The sequence below is a fragment of the Lolium rigidum genome, chromosome 5 (assembly GCF_022539505.1).
Source record: "Lolium rigidum isolate FL_2022 chromosome 5, APGP_CSIRO_Lrig_0.1, whole genome shotgun sequence".
Classification (NCBI taxonomy): Eukaryota; Viridiplantae; Streptophyta; class Magnoliopsida; order Poales; family Poaceae; genus Lolium; species Lolium rigidum.
In genome coordinates, this window is record NC_061512.1 from 169,629,736 (window position 1) to 169,652,869 (window position 23,134).

A 23,134-nucleotide genomic window follows, 5' to 3' on the forward strand; every position below is an offset into this window, starting at 1 on the left:
CGTCGATGCTTCTTCTCAAACGCGCCAGCGACTAGCGCCGCTTCGTCGCTTCGGCAGTCTGCGCCACGTTAATGGCGATGCCTCTGCTGCCGAGCGGCCGCAGCCTACCTCCGCCAACCACGTTAATGGTGAAGGCACGCGTCGCGCGGCCACTGCATGCCTCCGGCCTATATAAAGGGGGCGCACGTTCTTCTTCCTCATCCACTCCTCCAAAGAAACCCTAGCCGCCACAAAGCTCCACTGTAGCGCCGCAGCCAGGCCCGCGAGGAAGTCCATGGCCGGTCCTGGTGGCCGGCGAGGCGGTCGAGGCCGCGGCCCTGGGCGCCCCCGGGGCCGGGGTAGGGGCCGCCGTGGTGGAGCAGCTACGGCCCCACGCTCGCCGTCGCCTGCGCCCTCCTCGTCTTCGCAGGAGGACCGCTGCTTCGAGTTCCCCCTCTGCATCGACGACGACCCACTCGACATCAAGCGGCTCTCGGACAAGTTCGCAGAGTTCGTCGATGGCGTCGAGCCGGCGCATTTGCAGCTACGGGAGGCCAGCTGCAAGTTCTGCCGCTGGACCGTGGAGGTCTTGTTCGACGGGCAGGGCAAGATGTACCTGCAGACGGGGTGGGACAAGTTCGCCCGTGACCTCGCGCTCGAGCCCGGCTGCCAGCTCACCTTCCTCTACGAGGGGGACGGCGAGATGATCGTCAAGGCGTTCGACGACATAGCCTGCCGCAGGCACTACCACACCGGCGAATCCGGCTCGGACACCGATAGTTAGAACTTAGAGTGTTCTTTCTTTGCAGCGAATCTGGCTACGGGCCAGACTAAGCCAGTAGTGGAGGTCTCTGTCTGTTCTTCCTCGGTAGAACCAACAAGAGCACCGTCTCCTCCCGCTGGATTTTCCAGTTTGGGTGATTGGGTGTGCCCTCGAATGTTCTTTCTTGGCAGCGAACATACGGAAATCAACACAACTGGTTTTTTTTTAAATGGTATAAACTATGTGTTAGTTTGTGTAAACCATGTTCCAAATTATGTGTTAGTTTGTGTAAAATCATGTTTCAATATGTAATATTTCGAACTATGTTTAAATGGAGAAGAGGAAAAAAACAAGTAAAAAAATGCGTCGCCCCGTTGGAGCTAGCCCCAGACGAAAACGGACGCGCGGACAAAAACGGACATTTTAGCGTCCACGGCGCGACGCAAACGGACGCGCGCGGACAATAAAATGGGTCACGCTGCCGTAAGGGCATCTCCAGCGGGCCGACGCATTTCGGACGTCCGAAATGTCCGTTTGCGTCGGCCCGCGGACGCGATGTGGCCCAGGGCGACCGTTTGCGTCTGGGGTACCTCCAGCGGTGCAGACGCATTTTTTAACGGGGGACAGCGTCAAGGTCGCTAATGGAGTTTTACGTCCCGTCGAGGACTGCCGCCGGCGATTAACTGTTCCCGCGCAACGACGATCGTTCCCGCGCGTGTCCAATACATTGGCAAGTTTTGCCGGCGTTTCGCGCGCGCGGGAAACTCCCTGCGCGCCAACGCCGTTTCCCGCCGCGCCGTGGCTATATATGCTGGACACCGGCAGGGGCGACGGGCACACCTCAAACCCTACCATCCATCCATGGCCGACCACATTAGTTGGGAGCAAGTTGTTCAGATGTGCCGGCACCTCCACCCGGAGGAGGAGGAGGAGGTAGTCGCCGCCGGCGTTGAGGCCCAGCAGCTGGACCAGGAGGCGGCGGCGGCAGAGCGCGCGGAAGGGCACCTCGCGGCGACCAGGGCGGAGATCGCCAACGCCATGGCCGAGCTCGCTGACGCCAGGGCCGAGCTCGCGGAGGCACGGGTGGCCATCGCTGCCCCTCCGGCGGACGCCGTCATCCACGACATCGCGGACGACGACCCCCCCCCCCCGTGCCCACCCGCTTCGAGTGCGCCGGCGACCAGCAGGTTCTGCTCGTGTCCTTCGAGTCCCCGGGCCGGGGACGCCCGGCGCCGTCAGGCTTGGGTGGCGGAGGAGGAAGCCCACAGCTATGCGATGGCCATGGCTCGGGGGTTAATGTGCTCCGACCTGGACTCGCTCCAGCGTAGGGGCCCTTCTCCCGCGCCGGTCGAGCAGGAGAACAGGGAGCTAGAGGTCGCCATTGCCGCCAGGGACGAAGCGGTGGCGGAGGCGGCTAGGGACAGGGCCCGCTTCATCGCCGACGTGGCGGCGATCTAGGCGGCGGCGGCCCAGGCGAACGAGGACGCGGCGGCGGCGGTCCAGGCGGCGGTGGAGGAGGAGGAGGCCCAGGCGGCGGCGGAGGCCGCGGCTACCCAGGTGGCATTGGCCCAGGCGGAGGCCCTATGGGACAGCTCCCTGGCCGAGGCCCTCGAACGCCGCAGGCGGCAGGACGAGATGTCCGTTCGCCGGCGTGCGCGGCGCGCGGAGTGCGCGAAGCGCTCCCGCTTCGACGACAGCGCCGGCCCTTCTGGCAGCCAGTAGTAGGGCGCGCGACTGCGAGTAACCTAGGTCGGTGTAGGCCGCGCGACGGCGAGTAGGTACGGCCGTTGTAGTTTTAGGTTAACTCGACTAACCATCTCTATAAAGATGGTCCTTTTGGCCAATCAATAGTAATGAAAAAATCTTTTGCTTACCTACTCACTGCCGATCGGACTCGGATGCACCCAAAGCGGATAGATTCCGTGACCGCGGCGTCCGCGGAGACGCAAACCTGGCGCATATTTGGGCCAGGTTTACGTCTCTACGGACGAGCCAGTCACTTGTGGCAGACGCATTTCCGATTACGGTGGCGTCTGTTTACATCGCGCCGCTAGAGATGCTCTACGGGACGCAAAAGATAATGGGCCGTGCTAGAACGAGGTCGACCTCGTTTTCTACCAAACGCGAGGTCGGTCGGACCAGTGTATACTTACCATAAATAGTATTGCGTGGGATCTCACGCTTTCCAGAATTAGAAAGCACCGGTTGGCTCGTGGAGCTAATCGTGTGCAGCAATTGAAGGGCTCGAAGCACGGAACAATTGGTCCAAATGCTCCTCTTTCTACCTACCACGCATAGGATTTTGCTGTACCACCAGCATCGGATCCCCTTTTCTTCTCCGGAACATGAAATTTCTGAGTTACATCTGGTTCTTCTCTCACCCCCAAAATCTCATAGAACAAGGGAAAACCATGTAAAGGACAACATAAACAGAAGAAGGAAGTAACATCTACTCCCCGGTCCTTTTTAATTGACTCAAATTTAGTATAAAGTTGTACTAAATCCGAGTCAATCAAAAGAGACCGGAGTAGATCACATCTTCACAGAATCTCCCCCTCCATTGGGAACAGATTAAGTCCAAGTTTTCCACCACTTTTCTCTACAAAATTTTACCAGTTACATCCATTATTTTTGCTGATCTGGAGTTAAATTTGATATGTGCATTCTCCTTCATTGTTTATTCATTCAGATATGAACATGCTGATAAAAACAATGTCATGTTACATCTACTGAACATCATATAGATCTGTGCGTGTTGGAACCTTAATTATATAGATCACATCCTATCATTGGATAACTTTTCTTAAAGAACTAGGGTGGTGCTGTGGATTGACTATAAATTAGAGGAAACCAGAATTCTAAACCGTTACATGTAACATGATGTGACTAAAAATGATTACAGTATATGAAAAGTAACATCTAGAAAATATACACGATAAAAATATTAAATTACCGCTCCTAGTTGTTAACTTTTTTCAGCTGATGTAACTGAAAAACAGAAGATGGGACAGTATACTAGTACTACGAGAAGTGACCTTTATTGTAGCTACACATAGTAATCCGGTAGCATGTAAACATGCTTGAAAAAGGAATCGATGACATCCTGCGAAATATAATGAGGATTGGTAGCAGATATATGGCTGCACAGTGGAAACAGTAATGAAACATTTGTATTCAGTGCTTGCAAAAAAGAAAAGAAAATAAAATAAAGAACATGTAACTGGAAAGGGGTGTAGAATACTGATGTATCATAGTTTGACATTACAAAGCACACCATAGTTCATAGTGGATCTCGTCCACATTAGGGGCAAAAAAAAAAATTCAATAAGTACAGATATCCATCAAACAATTGTCGACAACGATGTAATACATCTCAGATGGATCGATTTAACATGTCTTTCTAAAACTTACTTTCTGTCTTTGATGAGACTGCCTTGCAAAACTTCCTCCCTGCCTGCCTTATAGCTGCACTCGCCATTCTTGACTGCAAATCACACCATGCACCTTCTTAATAAAAAAGAATGGTGATGCATTGCTAGGTGTACCTATTTGGATGACCGTGTATCAGAATCTAAATCTGTTTGTATACATGACCATGCCTAAATGGCACATCCTATTTGTATATGACATTTGAGAACACAGTAATTGAAAACAAAGTAATTCAGATGGATCATATGAAAGATTATAGGGCTTTTGTTACATCTTTTTAACTAATTTTTCGTCAGATGGAAGTTGCATGATTGATAAGTGTACATAATAGATAGCAATGTATCTACATCTTTTTTTGGCTCAGATTCCAGATAAATATAGCTACATATTGTATATCAAAAAGTAATGTAGCTACATATACTAGCTCGTATTCCAATAGTTAGTAGATGTAGCGACTTCAAAAAATAAATGTAGCTACATCTATTAATTCTTGAGAAAAATAGCTCCATCTGGTAAATCAGATAGCAAGAAAAATACAAAACCTAGTACTTAAAAAATAGCTACACCTACTAACACTTTGAAAGTAAAATGTAGCCACATTTACCCATGTGAACTACATAGAGCCTAGTACCTTAAAAGATAGCTTATAATGTGCTCCATCTACCAAAAACTTGCACCAAGAAATCAATTATTGGAGGGATATTTACAATTAAGTTCAGCAAGAGATGCTAATTTCCAAAGTACGGACCGGATAAATATTGTTCCATTTAACGATTGTTCCAATATTCTACCACTTCATTTTTTTCAAGAGTTTCACATGTTTGCATGTAACATATAATGCAGATGTTGTTAACCATAAATTTATCACGGTAAGTAAACTATGAGAATGTAAACGGAGACAAAAGTAACCATACTTTAGTGTTACATGCCTACTACATAAATTTTATTTCCAGATCTGCTACATGTAACACAAAAAAAAAACTCCTCAAGCGAAGATCCATGTGCAAACTACTACATCCCTCGATAGGAAATCATACCTTACCAGAAGACGTAGCTTGGGCTGGGTGGTTGCAGCCGGTGAAGCAAAGATCTAGCCGAGGAAGCGAAGATGTGGTCGTGGAAGCGTTGATGTAGCCGGATACGCGGGCAAGATACAATGTAGCGGGAGAAGCCAATGAAGAATTAACGGGCGCAGAGATGTAGCCGGACAAGCTAATGAATAAGCAACAGGTACGGCCACGAGTCAGCCAAGCCAGATACACAAGGATGTAGCAGGGGACACGTCGCCTTCAACAGAGGATGAACGATACCACAGGCGACACCGCGATGTAACTAATCCATCATTCTCTCTCATTGCTGCAAGAGGACGTAGGTAGTTCTTGTTTTGTAAAATTGGGAGCCTTAAAAATCTAGCATCTCTAATCACAACGGTTTCATTAAGGACAAGAAAAATAGTAGTAGAAATTGCAAATCTGACCGCCTAGAGCTTGCACGACCAGGTGCCTAGATCTTGCAGATCGAAAAGGTACGAAGAATGAGGAGATTCGCAAAGGAAATTTCTACTATCTCCTACTGAAGTAATTAATCACAACACGCAAGAAATCACTCATACTCTACTTCCATCTTTTCCCCTCAAGCAAAATGTTCCTTACAGTGGATGTAACCAGAGACACGGTGGATGGGGATGTAGCAGGAAGCGGCCGCTGGCGCGAGGAAGTGGCCGCCGGCGCGACGATGAGGCCGCCAGCGCGAGGAAGTGACCACCGGCGCGAGGAAGTAGGCGCCGGCGCGACGACGAGGCCGCCGGCACAAGGAAATGGCCGCAGTGAGCAAGCTGCCGCCGCGAGGAAGCGTCCTCCGTCGGGACGAAGCTTCCGACGCCACGAGGAAGCTGCCCCCACCGCGAGGAAGCAGATGGGGCCGACGAATCTCTCCCCCAGCGCTGCGAATCGCCGATGAAATCGAGCAAAAATGGGGAACGACTCTCTTCCACAGCACAAACCACTACGCGTACCCATCTGCGTGCTGGGGGCGCTGGGGCCAAGCGACCGACAGGCACCGCTCGCACCGTCCGATCGCGATCGCGCGGCCGCGAAAGGTGACCTCGCTGTAAGCGCATAATGAGGTCGACAGAGTAATAGAATTCGCGAAAGATAATTCCCCACGGCATCAAGCCTTGCCGATCGAGCAGTTTAGGAATTAGGATTCGGTTCCAAATCCGGGTCGGCCTCGACCTCGAGCCTCTATAGCCCCTTTTATCCGTTCCAGGGTTCCACGCCCCCACAAAAAAAAGGTAAACGCGACGCCATGGCAACCGCGACCGCCGCCGCCACCGTAGAGGGGATCCGACAGCGGCTCGAATCTGGTGTCTTGAGGCGGTGGCTTCCGTCCAAATTCGACGAGGCCCTGGATTATCTCAAGGTGCCCCTGTGTTCGTTATGGTCGGTTCTGTCGATCTTAATGGAGGACCAATCCTTGGAGGCGAGCGTGCGGATGAGGAAGATCAAGAGAGTGCTCTACGCGTTGGAGGATCTACTCGACGAGCTTGAATACCACGGCAGCATCAGGCACCGACCCAGCCGCCGGACCTGGAAGGTAAATTGATTGGACTCTCCAAGCTGCCCCCTACTCTCCCACTGTCAGTGTGTCACACACGGACGCACATCACACACACGCTAGACATTGGCAACGACAAGCTAGCATCATGACGCTAATTCAACTATGCAAACATTTCAGTAAGTTTTTTAAAGTTAAGTATTCTAAGTAACAGAACTACATTTTTTTTCAAATGATTTTCTAAGCCGAGTATTCTAAGTAACAGAACTGCATTTTTTTTTCAAATGATTTTTGAAGCCGAGTATTCTAAGTAACAGAAGAGGGGGATGAAAACTCCCGTTTCTTCCACGCTTCCCAACGCCTGCGCCGCAACTCCATCGTGGACGGCGTGGCTGTGGCCACGCACGACGCCAAGGCCGCCGCCCTCTTCTCCTTCTACAATGACCTGCTTGGGCGGCGGACGGAGGTCGCCTGGGATTTCGACATCGACGCCCTCTACCACGACTGCCCGCGCATCGACGGCGATGGCCTTGTTGGGCCGTTTTCGGCCCAAGAGGTTGCGGCGGCTGTTAACTCCCTCGACGGCTCGAGCGCTCCTGGCCCCGATGGGCTTGGGCCAAGTTTCTACCGGGCGGCTTGGAGCAGCGTTGGGCCGGCCCTCTTTCGCCTGTTTGAACAATTCCACTCCCGCGCCGCCGACCTCCTCCGCATCAACATGGCGCACATCACCCTCATCCCCAAGCTCGCAGGCACCCTGGCCCCTTCTTCGTTCCGACCGGTTTCCTTGCAGAACTGCTCCATCAAAAGCATCTGCAAGGCTCTCACCTCCAGGCTGCAGCGTCGGATCGGGGCCATCATCGACGTGGACCAGACGGGCTTCCTCTCCGGCCGGAGTATTTCGGAGAACTTCGTCTACGCCACCGAGCTCGTGCAAACTTGCTACCACCGCCGTGCGCCGTGCATCATCCTCAAGCTGGATTTCGCCAAAGCTTTCGACTCGTCAGCTGGGCCAGCCTTCGGCGGATCATGCTCGCGCGCGGGTTTCCTATTCTCTGGTGCGATTGGATGGATGACATCTTCTCTTCCTCGCGCTCCGCCGTCCTCCTCAATGGCGTCCCCGGCAAGTGGGTCCTCTGCATGCGTGGGCTCAGGCAGGGGGACCCCCTCTCCCCCTACCTCTTCCTCATCACGGCGGATGTGCTCCAGCACCTGATCCGCTGCGACGACATGCTTCAACACCCTGTGGTGGACGGGGCTCCGTGCCCCGTGCTCCAATATGCCGACGACACGCTGATTATTCTCAGAGCGGAGGTTGGAGCTGCTCGGCGGCTTCGGCATCTTCTCCATCAATTCGAGCGCGCCACCGGCCTGTGCATCAACTACTCTAAGAGCACCATTGTCCCCATGCATGTGGCTCCGGAGATCCTCGATGGCATCAAAGAGGTGCTCCAGTGCCGTGTCGAGGGGTTTCCCCAGACTTATCTGGGGCTGCCCCTCTCGGCTGAGAAACTCCGCTTCGCCGCGTTCGCGCCGCTCATCTCGAAGGCCGACAAGTACCTCTCCGGTTGGAGTGCCCTGCTCCTCTCTTCTGGTGGCCGGCTGGTCCTTCTGAATGCCGTCCTCGATGCTCTTCCCACCTTCGCCATGGGTGCCATGGAGTTGCCCCTCGGCGTGGTCACCGCCCTGGATCGGCTTCGCCGTGCCTTCCTGTGGGCAGGCTCTGATCGCGTGTCTGGGGCCCAATGCCTCGTGGCCTGGGACATGGTGTGCAGGTCTAAGGAAGAAGGGGGCCTGGGCGTGCGCTCCGTGCCTGAGCAAAACGCCTGCCTGCAGATCAAGCTCCTCCATCACCTCCACGCTGCGCCGGCCGCCTCTTGGCCGCGGTGGGTCTGGAACGCCATCGGCGACGCGTCGCTGGACTCTCTGGGGCGCTCCGCCCTCGTTTGCGGCGCCCACTGGTCCTCCCTCCTCCGGCTTCTTCCGCTCTACCGCAGCATCACGCGGGTCGAGCTCGGGGACGGAGCCCGCACTGCCTTTTGGTGGGACGCTTGGGCGCCGGCCGGCCCTCTTGCGGCTGCCATGCCGGAGCTCTTCTCGCACTGCACGGCCCCGGGCGCCACGGTCCGCCAGATGATGGTCAGCGGGCTCGTCAACAACCTGGTGCCCCGCCTCTCCGCCACCGCTGCTGCCCAGAAAAACACGCTCCTCCACATGCTTCGCGACGTCCAGCTCTGCGCCTCCCCGGATCGTCGCTCCCTACCTCTCTGTGCCAAAGGTGACGACGGGCTGCGCACCTCTGATCTCTACAAACTCTGCGTCTTTGGAGGCGTGCGGGGCGCCAACTACGAGTTCGTTTGGCGGAATCAGGCGCCGCCCAGGGTGCGCTTCTTCGCCTGGTTACTTGTGCGCGGGCGCATCCAATGCCGGAGCAACCTCCACCGGAAAAAGATCCTTGACCTCTCGTCGAGCGGCTGCCCCCTCTGTCCTGCCCCTCTGGAGACTGCCGAGCACATTATGTTCGGCTGCCCCTTTGCCCAGCGCTTTTGGACTGCCATGGGCGCTCGCTCCGATCCTACGCTGCCTGCTGCCGACGCCGCTCAGTGTGCGCTCCCTCCCTCTGCTCCGACTGACACCGCTGCTACTCTCCGCCTCCTGTGTCTCTGGCACCTTTGGAAGCACAGGAATGGGGTCGTCTTCGAGCGGCTCCCTCCATCTCTCTCTATGCTCCGCAAACGATGCAGGGATGATGCGACTCTCTGGCGTGCTAGGCTCTCGTTGGAGCATCGGTCCGACGTGGACCTCTGGCTCACCTACTTCCTCCCGGAACGGCCGTAGTCCTTGCCGTGGTTTCTGGTTTGTTGTTGAGCTCGCTCCCTTGCTGCGTTGGGCGATGTCTCCCCCTCCTTTGTAATTTGCTGTCCAAAACACGGGGTTCCACCCTGATCTTCTGATGAAATGGAAAAATTCAGGCGAGAGCTTTTCGCTCTCCCTGGTGAAACGTCAAAAAAAAAAAGTAACAGAACCACATTTTGCAGGATACATTGTTCTGGTTATCAAGTCCATTAATTCTGCATACAAGTCTTGCCCCTAGATTGGACACAGTCAGCAGGAAGTTGCGTTATGTAACGGACCGTTCTGTTCAATTCTGTTCGCATCAGCGCAGTAATGCACTTCCTCAGCAATACAAGGAGAAATTTGGATTTGATGGAGGCGGTAGGGATCGTGAGAAACAAGATGTAAAAGGACTGCTCTTGCAAAACAATGGCAATAGTTTGTCCATCCTTCCAATAGTTGGCCAAGCAGGGCTGGGCAAAACGAGTCTTGCTAGGTTAGTTTTCGAGGATGGGGGAGAAGATTGGGAATTTGATTTCCGGGTATGGATAAGCCTTGACAATAACTTGTCCCTTACGAAAATTGGGACACACATTATCTCGGAAGCTAATAAATCAGTGAAAGGTAGTATACCTCAAGTTTGCAGAAATTATTCTTTGGGGTGCCCGTTCCAGCTTGCGCATGATGTTCAAGAGATACTTCATAATAGCAGCTGTTTAATTGTCTTGGACAATCTGTTCTCTATGAATGTCAACTTTCTGGTTAATCTGAAGAAATTGTTTGGGGCCAAACAGAAATGTGCCAAGGTCATAGTGACCACTTCTAGTAAACTAGTAGCAGAAGTGATCGGTACTAGTTTATCATACAGCCTGGGTGGTCTACCTGAAGAACACTGTTGGACTCTATTTGCTGAGAAAGCATTTGGAAACAAAGATGCAATAGTAGATCCGCAGTATACAGAAATTGGTAAGAAAATTGCAAGGAGGTGCAACGGAATTCCTATGCTAGCTCAGTCTCTTGGTTCAATGGTGCATAATCAAGGCATGAACACCTGGCTCGCTGTAAGGGATGAAGAATTGTGGAAACTAGAGGAAAAGTTTTTCCCTAAGTCAACAGTATTTTCATCATTCATGGCAATATATTACAGCATGCACCATACATTAAAATTGTGCTTCCTTTATTTGTCGGTGTTTCCTAGAGGTTCTATCATAGACAAGGATGAACTTATTCGACAATGGAGAGCATTGGATTTATTTCGATCAGAACGTGGGACCTTTTCTGCTTCTTTGCTCGGAGAAATATACACTGGTGACCTTTTATCTGCATCCATCCTTGAAGTTGTAGATACATCCTTGGTAAGTTGTAGGCTACAGTTCTTTCATGATGAATACCAGTTGATTGCTCTAGACATAACTTTTATGCCAGATAATACTATCTTTACCTCTTCAATTAGTTACAGATCATTTTTATCATATAATTGATGCCTATTTTTCTATGCAGTGTGTTGGATTGGTGAGGTTCCTTATGTTTGTAGTCAACTACTGAATTACTACATCAATTGGACACTTATGTTTGTAGTCAACTACTGAATTACAACAACATGGTCTCATTCACCTTGCTTGCTTAAGAAAGCATTAATTCTTTAAGGAGGTTTTTAATGGAGTATGCCATACGTGTTGGTCACTGTTTAGAAATTCATGAGATGTTTCCTGAACTCCTTTTTTTAGAGTTTTCTTGGTCTGTCTTATTCCTTGTTTAAAGACGTATGTAGATTAGTTCTTACATAATAGTCGTTCTTTTTTACTGAGGTTAGATTATAAATAGTCTGAATTCTGTGGCCGTGGTTAATTCTATGGAACTGACATGATCTCCTTTCTTAATTAGGTCGAGATGAAATGCATCAGTTCTTCTGTTGTTCTTCGCGTGAATAATTTGGCCTATGATTTTCTGAGATATCTGACCAGAGATGACGTAATACATTTGGACTACGGCATGGCACTAAGTGGCTCTGTAGGGAAGCCTCCTTTCCGTTATGCAACATTGACATGTTACACTAAGGAATCAGCAACTGACGAATATTTGGTAAGCAGTGCAAAGGCAGTGTTTTTCAGAAATTGTGAGGCAACGAAGCCTATAGCCGATATGTTGCCAGTAGTAAGATACACGCGTCTCTTGGATCTTAGTGGTTGTCCCTTTGAAGAATTACCAGCTTCTATTGATCAGCTGAAGCATCTCAGATATCTCAATATTTCAGGCTTCAGAATAACAGCATTACCGAATGAAATGGGCTGCTTGCAGAACCTCAAGTTTTTGGATATCTCGAAAACATGCATTGAGGCATTACCCACGTTTATCATAACTTTCCGGAAGCTGAAATATCTGAATGTACATGGATGCGATAGACTCCGAAACTTGCCCCCAGCCCTTGGTGATCTTAAGGGGTTGGAGCGCCTCAACCTGTCATCCTGTCCTCTAATCTGCAAGTTACCTGCATCTTTCTCTGGACTTCGTAAACTGCAGCGGCTGGATCTATCAAACTGCACCGGTCTTGATCAGTTGCCTCACCCGTTTCAGCTGGAAAGTTTAGAGAACCTGAACCTGGAGGGGTGCTTCAGGCTCAAACAGCTGCCAGAATCTTTTGGCAACCTTTCTTTCCTTCGGAATTTGAACTTGGCAGGCTGCTCTAGTATGAAGCAATTACCTGAGTCTATTGTTGACTTGCCTATGTTACAGTGCTTGAGACATTCACATATTCACAGTGAGTTGACGGATCCACTAGTCAAGCTCCAGAGGCTCCGCAAACTGAAACTCACATATTGTGATGCGGTGATATGAGGACCTTTGCTAAGTACCAAAAAGCTGGTGCCGCTAGGTTTTTCGTCAAGGTGGCAAATGACATCGGGGTGCTGGTTTCGGTTCGAGCTGAAGGAAGAAAATCATTTTGAGAATGTTCCTCCGAACAGAAGAGGGGTCTGTTTGCATATTTGAATTGGTCGAATGTCGAAATCTGATTTCAGATGCTTAATGCAAGTGGATGTATGATGGATGTTTAATTGCATATTTTTCCCCTGTTCTGTAAATACAGACTTCAGATTCAATTTTCTTGCAACTCGTAGGCCATTACGGCATGTGCTGGAGTTTTTGTTTTTTTTTCTGTGAACAGTTGTCGTCAGTATAATGTTTAAAGTCTCCTTTTGTAAGTGCAACTTTCAGAAAATTCCTAAATACCAGAGGGTATAGAGAAAACCAGCATACCACTGTAACATTCTGGTGCGCTCATATTAATATACCCACTGTAAACATTTTGGTGCGATCTCAGATGGCAGGTCCAGATGGCCGTGCGCGCGATGCTGGGTTTGGTTTGGTCAGAGTCAGACTGAACTTTCTGAACGGCCAAAACCACCAACACCTCATCTAATTCTCCAACGCTTTGTTGCTGCGCGTTCCATTCCAGACTCTCACACAGTTCACATTTCATGACCCCTCGGCCTCCCGCCCAAATCAACTCACCTAGCCAAGCTCCTGCTCCTATAAATCTCCCGCTGCACTGCATCCCCAACTTCCCACCCAACAATGGCGCGATCTCGCCACTCTCACTTCTTCTTGATCACCATCCTCCTGCTCGGCCTCGGCCTGCCACGCTCAACTTCATTGCCATTTCCATGGCTATCCGATGACGTCCTTCCCCCAACCCCTGCTCCCCCGTCGCGTTTCCTGACGCCACGCCGTTCGCCGGCCTACATGGCCGTCTCCCCTTCCCCTTCTCGGCCTCCACGTCCCTTGACGCCACAGGGATTTCCACGGGCTTTGCCCTTCTCCTATGCCGTCGACTCTCCTTCCCCTGCTCCGGCGCCGCGAGGCTCACCGCGCTTCTCTGATCCACCGCCACGTTTCCCGACGCCAAGAGGGCTGCCACGGCCTTCGGTGTCCTCTGATGCCTTCTCCCCACCGCCGTCGTCTCCGCCCCCGCGTTTTCCGTCGACACCGCCGCCGCCGCCGCGACGCTTGCCGCGGCTGACGCCGTCGTCGGCGCTGCCCGTGAACCCGTTCACGGCCAAGGCGGCCTTCATCCGGTACTGGAACCGGAAGGTGCACAGCAACCGCCTCCACCCGGCCTTCTTCTTCGCCAAGCTGTCCCCGCTCTCCGCGCCCGACGCCGCCGCCTTCTCCTCCCTGGCCGCCGCCGGCCAGCTCGGCTCCCGCCTGCCCGCGTTCTGCGTCGCGGCCTCCATCCTCTGCCCCGCCACCTCCGACGCCATCTGGTCTGGACCGTCATCCGTGGCCGCCGTCACGTCCGGCTCATCGCCAGCCTCCAACTCGACCACTGCGCCGTTCAAGAACTACGACAACGGCAACTTCAGCAGCTACGGCAACAGCGGCGGCGGCGGCGCCGACGCGTTCGCCGTCTACTCCAGAGGCCAGATCAACCCCGTCGACTCGTTCCATCGGTACGGCAAGGGCTCGCTCGGCCGCAACGACTCCTTCGCCACATACGAGGCGCTAGGCAACGTCGGCACCGCGAGCTTCAACTCCTACACCTCCGGCGCCACGGGCGGCTCGGGCGAGTTCGCCGCCTACGACGGCGAGACCAACACGGCCGCCGTCACCTTCACAACGTACGACGCCGACGGCAACGGCCGTTCCCGCGAGTTCACGGCGTACACGCAGGACGCCAACTCCGGCGTGGAGAGCTTCACGGGCTACGGCAAGACGGCGAACGGCGCCGGCGAGTCCTTCAAGGCGTACGGCAACCACTCCAACTCGATCATGTCCGGCTTCATCAACTACGGCGACAAGGCCAACAGCGCCACGGACAAGTTCGAGTCCTACGGCGTCAACGGGAACGCCCCGCAGAACACGTTCCGGAGCTACTCCTCCGGCAGCAACGGCGGCGCCGACGATTTCAAGGGGTACAGGGACAACGCCAACGTGGGCGACGACAGCTTCACGTCGTACGCGAACGACGCCAACGGCGCCACCGCCGACTTCGAGAGCTACGGCAAGTCGGTGAACCCGGGGAGCGTGGCGTTCAAGGGGTACGGGCAGGGCTCCAACCCCAACCACCGGATCGGGTTCACGCACTACACCGGCGACAACACCACGTTCAAGGCCTACTCCAACGACGGCGTCGAGTTCAAGGAGTACCAGAACATGTCCAAGATGGAGGTGTCCAAGGTGATGGAGGACCTGTCGGCCGGGCATCGTCGGCAGCCGCCGAAGTGGTCGCCGGAGCCGGGCAAGTTCTTCCGGGAGCGGGACCTCATAACCGGGAACCGGATGCCGATGCCGGACATCAGCGACAAGATGCCGCCACGGGCGTTCCTGCCGAGGGACATCGCCGCAAAGATACCGTTCGAGGCGGGGGCCGTGTCGGCGCTGTTCGGAGCGCCGCCGGGCACGGCGATGAGGCAGGTGGTGGCGTCCACGGTGGACGAGTGCGCGCGCCCGCCCAGCCGGGGCGAGACCAAGCGGTGCGCGACGTCGGCCGAGGACGTCCTGGACTTCGCCGTGGAGATGCTGGGCGACCACATCGCGGTGCGCAGCACGGAGTCCGCGGCGGGCAGCGGCGGGGACATCAGGCTCGGGAAGATCGCCGGCGTCGACGGCGGCAGCGTGACGTCGTCCGTGTCGTGCCACCAGAGCCTGTTCCCGTACCTGGTGTACTACTGCCACTCGGTGCCGAGCGTCAGGTTGTACGAGGCTGAGATCCTGGCCGTCGATTCCGACCAGAAGATCAACCGTGGGGTGGCGATCTGCCATCTCGACACGTCCGAATGGAGCCCGAACCATGGGGCGTTCCTCGCGCTTGGTGGAAAACCGGGTGAGATGGAGGTGTGCCACTGGATCTTCCAGGGAGACATGACTTGGACGGTGGCTGATTGATCTGATGACGCCGGTCCTATATGAACGAATCATCTATATTTACTCTGTTCAAGTTAAAGATTTCTTTTTGGCACATATAGATAGTTTTTTTTTCTCTCATACCGTTTGATCAAATTGCAATGTTTATGTCGAAGAGAAGGTAAGAAATAGGTGCAATCCAATGTAGGTAAAAGTAGCGAATCAAAGCACCTTGAGCATGCAACATGCTCAGCATGTAGCACTTAAAATGCAACTACTTGGCCTATTCCTAACCTCCAAAGACTATACGAAAATAATTTGAGGTAGGGCACACTTTAACAAATTATTCAAAGATCAAAATAAAATAGTCCATATGCATTTATACTATGTTATGATCTAACATAATCACTTGGTACCGAAATAATAGATTTTTTTTTGAAAAACACTTGGTAAGAAATAGATAAAAATATAAAATATTGTTTGTGGCAAACACTTGGTAAACGTTTTTTAAAATTTTAGGTTAGTAAAAGTTGCGAATCAAAGCACCTTGTGCATCTATATTAGTGTGATGGTCCTAGGCCCCTAGAACCTATTCGTGTAACATTGTAACAACGATGCTGCTGTGTTTCTGATGGAGTATATAGCATAGAACTACCACTTTTCATGCAAAATTTCGGAAAACTACCACTTTTCGTTCCAATCGCATAGAACTACCACATTTGGTGTAGGTTGTTTCAGATAGCACTGATCCTCAATTGAACGGAGATTGACAGTGTTTTTGACAACGCTGGCCCACTGCCAGGCATGACGCGGCACCTTCCGTCAACGAGCCGTTAACGGCATGCGGGCCCCACCACTCGTGGATGGTAGAAGAGGCACGCACGTCCGTTACGCCGTCCTCAGTTAGCGACAGTGCCCTTCTCCCCTTCGAACTCGGAGCTGCAGCGCCGCCGAGGCTCCCGCACTGCCGTCGTCCATTGCCGCCGCATGCCTAGCTGGAGCGACGGTGTAAGCTCGCCGGAGCGCCTCCCTGTAAGTTCTCAGCTGCTCATCAGTCATTTCGAATCTAGGGTTAGGGTTCTTATTCCGAATCGGGATATTCCAATTTCTATCAATTTAGGTCAATAAAGTTTGTTTCTTTTGCAATTTCTTGTCGATTAGGACATCACTGCCATGGATTACGCCCCTGAGACATGCGCGGACCTCTCATTCTCTGGAGTTGTTGTCAGAGCGGAGCGCTGCCGCGTTCATGACTTGGAGCCGATCAGATGCGTCGCATTTGAGGGGACGAAAACCGGGAGGAGGTTTCACATGTGCTGCGTTCAAGATGTAAGTGTTCTGGTCGATTTTTGTCTATAATTATTATAAAAGGCATATTCGGCATAGCACAACAATATAGAAAAACTACCCAAGTAGAGTAAATACTAATTTATTTGTGATAGTAACATCACATTGCTCCTAACAAAGAGTACAAAGAAGAATTCCCAGGCTTTGTATTAGCTACTACATTCTAAATTTCTATTTCTATCAATAATAAGAGACAATAACTATATCAAAGTTCAGTCTTTCCTCGTAACATGCTAAAATTAAACTATATATAAGGTAGTTGCAGGTTAGTTGATTGCAGCAGTTTTATGCACTAATTTGTTTAAAATGCTAGTTCGGCATGCCACTAAATAATTGGTAACACATATGGCCAGAGACAATAACTGACATCAATTACTGTTTTTGTAGTATGTGGAAAATTGTGGTTTCCAGAAATGGGTTGATGCTGAAGAATGGCCAGAAGCCCTGAAGAATTCTTTGGGAATGTTGTGGTCTATGTACCATGAGGCTAGTGACAAAAGAATTGAAGAGAGGCTTGAGAATGCCAAGTTGGTTCAAGAGGTGGTCGAGGAGAGGGACAAGTTCAAAAAGAACTACTACAGTCTAATGGATGATGTTGCGAAATTATGAAAGAACAAGAGAAAAGGATCATGGAGGAAAATTTAAAGAAGATGAATGATGAGAAGGAAGCTATCTTTGACTTGGACAGGCCTGCATTAGAAGCTGAGGTGATGAAGCTCAATTCAGAGTTGTTTGATTTGAAGGATGAGAAGAAGCCGTGGGAGTCAATGAAGAAGCATTGGGAGTCAATGGAGAATCTTAGAAAGAAAAAGTGGGAGAAGAAAGAAGAGGCATGAAAGGAGGACAAAAAGAAGTTAGAGTACTCACTATTTGACCTCTTCAAGGTTAACAGTGCTAACAAGGAGAAGCTGCTGCAGATCAAAGGGATTATCGGAGAAATCTGATTTGATTCATGTCATATGATGTATGTTGGGTTTATGTAATAGGTATGCTAGATCTCGGAAGAATTCTAATTAGGTTTATGTAATATGTATGTGGAATCTCGGAGAATTCTAAATTAGGTTTATGTAAGATGTATGCGGGATCTCGGAAAATTCTAAATTTAGTTTATGTAATATGTTTGCGGGATCTCGGAGAATTCTAAATTTGGTTTACGTAATATGTTTGTGGGATCTCGGAGAATTCTAAATGGTCACCGGAGGTTTCTTAGGCACGGCGGCGCCGCCCATAAATGGTCGCCGACGGTTTCTTTGGCACGGCGGCGCCACCTATAAATGGTCGCCGGCAGTTTATTATATGAATATGCACAGTCTGGGAACATTTGAATGCATATTCTAATATCAAATAGCACTGGGAACATTTAAATTCATATTTTGATATCAAATAGCACAAACTCATCTAGCACAAACAAAATGGGAACATCATTTAAATTCATATTCTGACATCAAATAGCACAAAACCATCTAGCAGAAACAAACCAACACATAGTCTTTAACTTGTGCACATAGTGCCATTATTTCAAACCGATACAAACCAACACATAGTCTTAAACTTGTACACATAGTAGCATTGTGATAAATTGATACTAGACAACACATAGTTTTCACTTCTTGTAGCTACTCCACCTTCCAGCATTGAGATAGCCTGTCATTCTTGGAGTTAGCTTGGTTTGTCTGCCAACCCTAGAACTCCTTGGTGCACTGAATGCTGATTGCCTTGGTGCTGGTGGTGCTCCTGTCGGTTGCCGAGCTGGTGGTGCTCCTGTTGATTGCCTAGGTGCTGGTGGTGCTCCTGTCGGTTGTCGTGCTGGTGGTGCTCCTGTTGGTTGCCTTGCTGTACTTGTAGTGGTAGAAGTGGAGGAGCAAGCACTTTTCCTATTAGGCTGCAGCAAACAAAATCTGAGTTAGAAACAAAAGAATCTACATATGAGCTTGTCTTCTGTCAAAACTAGAGTTGTATGTGAAATGCAATGGTACTCTCTAGGAAGCATATATTCAAGTCAAGACAACATTTTTAAAATGGAACTAGTACAGATGCATTGTTTGGTGCTGCAAGTATCATAGCATCAGCTCAACTAATAGATACAAATCTGCAAGGCATCATGTATTAGTCCTTTACAAAAAAAGGTGCATATGTCTAAGTTACCTGGTGATTATCTTTTCTTGATTGAAGCCCTGGCCTTAATGGTACAGTACATGTGGTATATCTGTGGCCTACAAGCTTACAGTTGCTGCAAGCGATTGAGGTCATCCTTGATGTGTCTCTAGGTGCTGGAGGCTCAAACTTGATTTTCCTTCTCACAGCCTGCTTCCTCCCCGACCTATCCCTAAACATAGGTGGGTCAATATATTGCATGTATGTTTCCAGTCCTTAGGTCCAGGAACATGGTAAACTGTGTATGAGAAAGCCTTCTTGTACATTGGCTTTTTGAAGAAGTCGTGCACATAATCTTCGGCGTGCTGTGACAACTTCATGATTGCAGCCACTGCATGGTTGCACGGAATACCTGTGAGATCCCACTTTCTGCAAGAACAAGAGTGTTTTTTCAGATCCACGGCCACAACTCTTCCACTAACACTTGTCACTTGCCAATTTAGCAGTACAATCTTTGGACCACCTCTTTGCCTCAGCTAGCTTCTCAGAATAGAAAGGAGTGATCTCACATCTATCTTTTTCTGCTTTGTCCCTTGTTCCACTGTATTTCACCATTAGTTTGTTTCTGATTCCTTCAAGCATTGTTCTAATTGGCTTGCTCCTCACATTTAAGATCATTTTGTTGAAGACTTCACTGATGTTGATGTTGTTGACCACAAGGTCAGTCTTACAGTTAGTGTCAAATAAATGTCTTGCCCAAGTTTTAGGAGGGATCTGCGTCAACCAATTGTATGCCTCTTCGCAGTCAGCTTTCATTGCAGCCATTGCAAGATCAAAGCCATTTTTAGTATATGAGTAACTTGCTGCATCCATATATTTTTGAAGCTCTGGCCCTCTAAATCACGCTGACTGAAAATGGGCATAAATATGTCGCAGACATAATATTTGTGCGGAGTTGGGGAATACTTGAGAAATTGCTTTCAACAATCACTACACAAGAAACATTTGAGTAAGAAAAGCAACATTTATTATTATTCATAGCTAGGTAGTTAAAATGTCAACATATGATAGTAAATACACAGAACAATCTAACCTTTTGCCTGTCTGATATGATTGTGTAATTGCCAAATCGGCCTGACTCTCCAATGCAGTACCTAAGCTGGGTTAAGAACCATAACCAGCTAGCAGTGTATTCTTTGTCGACTACACCAAACACAATAGGGAATATGTTGTTGTTAACATCCCTACAAGTTGCGGTTAAAATTTGTTGTCCAGTAGTCAACTTGATGAAGCAACCATCAACGCCTGCATAAATAAGAAATGAATTAGTCTGAAAAGTGCAAACAGTATGTAATAGCATTGTATATATGGAGTTGGATTAGTACCTATGAAAGACCTGCAACCATTCAAGAAACCCTGCAAAGAGGCATTGAGACATATGAAGAGCCCATGAAACCTTGGATTACGGCTAGGATGCTCCACAAGCTCCTTAGTTGTGACAATATACCTACTGCCTCGATTTGTGTCTAGAATTGCCTGTAAGTAGTCCCTGAGCCTAGTATACTGTGCCTTCTAATCTCCCATCACAACATCAAAAGCCTTCTTTCGTGCCCTATATGCTTTGCTCCTAGGCACTTCAACACCAAACTTAAATTTTGTATTTTCAATAATAGTGTCGACGCAAGTATTTGGATATGTCCTCATGGTCTGGACAGCTTTTCCAGCCAGCCAATCAATTGATAATGGAGTGTTTTCTCCATGAGGAATACAAGTGTGTTCAGTGCCATATTTTGTAAGGCGGAAAGTACTCTCGTGCGCTATCTCTGAGGCTGTGAGATAGAATTTGCAACCTTCCTCCTTCCCTTTTTCCGTGCATGTAACGATGATACTTTTTGGAGTGTTTCTGTGATACGAAAAATTTCTCAATTGTGAAATGTGGTAATTCCTGAGAGCAACTCTGAATTCATAAACATCTTTGAAACACAACTTCTTGCAAAACTGAAGATGAGCATGAGTGATAACCCACAAGTATAGGGGATCGCAACAGTCTTCGAGGGAAGTAAAACCCAAATTTATTGATTCGACACAAGGGGAGGTAAAGAATACTTATAAGCCTTAACAACTGAGTTGTCAATTCAGCTGCACCTGGAAAAGCACTAGTAACAGGGGTGATGTGAAAGTAGCAGTAATATGAGAGCAGTAGTAACAGTAACACAGTAGCAGTAGCAGTAATATGAGAGCAATGGCACCAGAAAATAGTTGATACTACTTCCAATGACATGTAGAACGAGTACATGATGATGAAAGATGGACCGGGGTTCCCAGCTATCTACACTAGTGGTAACTCTCCAATAACAAGTGTTGGGTGAACAAATTACAGTTGGGCAATTGATAGGATTGAAATAGCATTAAGACAGAACATCAAGATTATTAATCATGTAGGCATGTTTTCCATATATAGTCATACGTGCTCGCAATGAGAAACTTGTACAACATCTTTTGTCCTACCAGCCGGTGGCAGCCGGGCCTCTAGGGAATCTATCTGGAAATTAAGGTACTCCTTTTAATAGAGCACCGAAGCTAAAGCATTAACACTCCGTGAAAACATGTGATCCTCATATCTAAGCCTTCCCCTCCAGCTTGTCCCAATTTCTGTCACTTTGGGGCCTTTTGTTCCGGACATAGACATGTGCATACAACTTGTAGATACAATCTAAGCAATAAGTATAGAGCTTAAATCTAAGATCATGCCACTCGGGCCCTAGTGACAAGCATTAAGCATAACAAGATTGCAGCAACAATAACTTCATAAACTTTGTAGATTGACAATCATAATGTAACAATCCATCGGATCCCGACAAACACAACACCGATTACATCAGATGAATCTCAATCATGTAAGGCAGATCATGAGATCATTGTATTGAAGTACATGGGGGAGAGAATACGAACTAGCTACAGCTAGAACCCGTATTCCGTGGGGGAACTACTCACGGAGCATGATGGAGGCGGTGGCGTTGATGGAGATAGCTTCCGGGGGCACTTCCCCGTCCCGGCAGGGTGCCGGAACAGAGACTTCTGTCCCCCGAAACGGAGTTTCGCGATGGTGGCGGCGCCCCTGGAGTCTTTCTGGAGTTTCGTTAATTGGTCTCGCGTTTTTAGGTCTCCAGGGCTTAAATAGGCGAAGAGTCGGAGTCGGAGGGGCCACGGGGCCTCCCCACACTAGGGCGGCGCGCCCCCCTTGGGCCGCGCCGACCACACGTGTGGGGCCCCCAGGGCTCCCCTCTGGTCCCCCTTTGACTTTCTGGAAGGTTCCGGGAAAAATAAGATGTTGGGTCTTCGTTTCGTCGAATTCCGAGAATATTGCCCGAACAACCTTTCTGGAACCAAAAACAACATAAAACAGCAACTAGCCCTTCGGCATCTCGTTAATAGGTTAGTTCCAGAAAATGCATAAAAACATTATAAAGTGCAAGCAAAGCATGTAAGTATTGTCATAAAACAAGCACGGAACATCAGAAATTATAGGTATGTTGGAGACGTATCAATGAGCCCTATGTGGATCATACCAGGTCCTCTTCTTGTTATCACCAGAATTTGACCGAGTCAGAGGTGGGCCGTGATCAAGATGGGCTTGAAGAAATATATATAGAAGGAATACGTGAATTGGCCTTTTATACCAAGTTGGGCTTGTTTGCCCATGTATCTGTAACATATTAGATCGCATCTTAGTTTAGAAGTTAGAATCTTACTCGTGCACGGTTTGGTGCACGCCCACATTAGAAAGTCCCCTGGACTATAAATATGTACCTAGGGTTTATGGAATAAACAACAACCAATGTTCAACCACAAACAAATCTCGGCGCATCGCCAACTCCTTCGTCTCGAGGGTTTCTCCGGTAAGCACCATGCTGCCTAGATCGCATCTTGCGATCTAGGCAAGACAAGCCTGCCCACGTTGTTCATGCGTTGCTCGTATCGAAGCCTTTTTGATGGCGAGCAACGTAGTTATCTTAGATGTGTTAGGGCTAGCATTGTTCTTCGAATTACATGCTTTCGTTATGCAACCCTTGCACGTCTAGCCGCCCTTACACCTATCTTAGGTGTGGGGCGGCACCCCGCTTGATCATAGTTTAGTAGATCTGATCCGTTACGGTTGCTCCTTGTTTCATCAAGGATTAGTTTAACATCCGCAATAGTTAGGCCTTACAAAGGGTTGGAGGATCCAGTGGCGTGTAGGGTGGCGTTTGCTAGCCCTAGAAAGGATGTTCCGGGGATCAACCTCGTGTTGGT

The 23,134-nt window shown here is 49.6% G+C and overlaps 2 protein-coding genes and 1 long non-coding RNA gene across 5 annotated transcripts; 2 read left to right on the top strand and 1 right to left on the bottom strand.

Annotated features, from left to right (window-relative positions):
* Positions 1–3,959: 3,959 nt before the first annotated feature.
* Positions 3,960–5,915, bottom strand: LOC124654258. 3 transcript variants are annotated; one of them, XR_006988270.1, is made up of 3 exons: positions 5,824–5,915; positions 5,209–5,383; positions 3,960–4,226 (listed from the first exon to the last, which is right to left on the bottom strand). It is a non-coding gene; the product is annotated as an uncharacterized LOC124654258 (long non-coding RNA). The 3 variants fall into 3 exon arrangements; XR_006988268.1 differs by having other exon boundaries at positions 5,209–5,908; XR_006988269.1 differs by having other exon boundaries at positions 3,960–4,287; positions 5,209–5,908.
* A 4,387-nt stretch (positions 5,916–10,302) lies between these two features.
* Positions 10,303–12,519, top strand: LOC124656680 (disease resistance protein RGA2-like). The gene is made up of 2 exons (XM_047195384.1): positions 10,303–10,914; positions 11,444–12,519. Exons 1-2 carry the CDS (start codon positions 10,303–10,305, stop codon positions 12,392–12,394), a joined length of 1,563 nt encoding a protein of 520 aa, XP_047051340.1. The 3' UTR covers positions 12,395–12,519.
* A 613-nt stretch (positions 12,520–13,132) lies between these two features.
* On the top strand, positions 13,133–15,466 carry LOC124651350 (BURP domain-containing protein 14-like). Its single transcript, XM_047190441.1, has 2 exons — positions 13,133–13,203; positions 13,288–15,466. The coding sequence occupies exons 1-2, from the start codon at positions 13,133–13,135 to the stop codon at positions 15,440–15,442; spliced, it is 2,226 nt and encodes a 741-aa protein (XP_047046397.1). The 3' UTR covers positions 15,443–15,466.
* Positions 15,467–23,134: the final 7,668 nt, after the last annotated feature.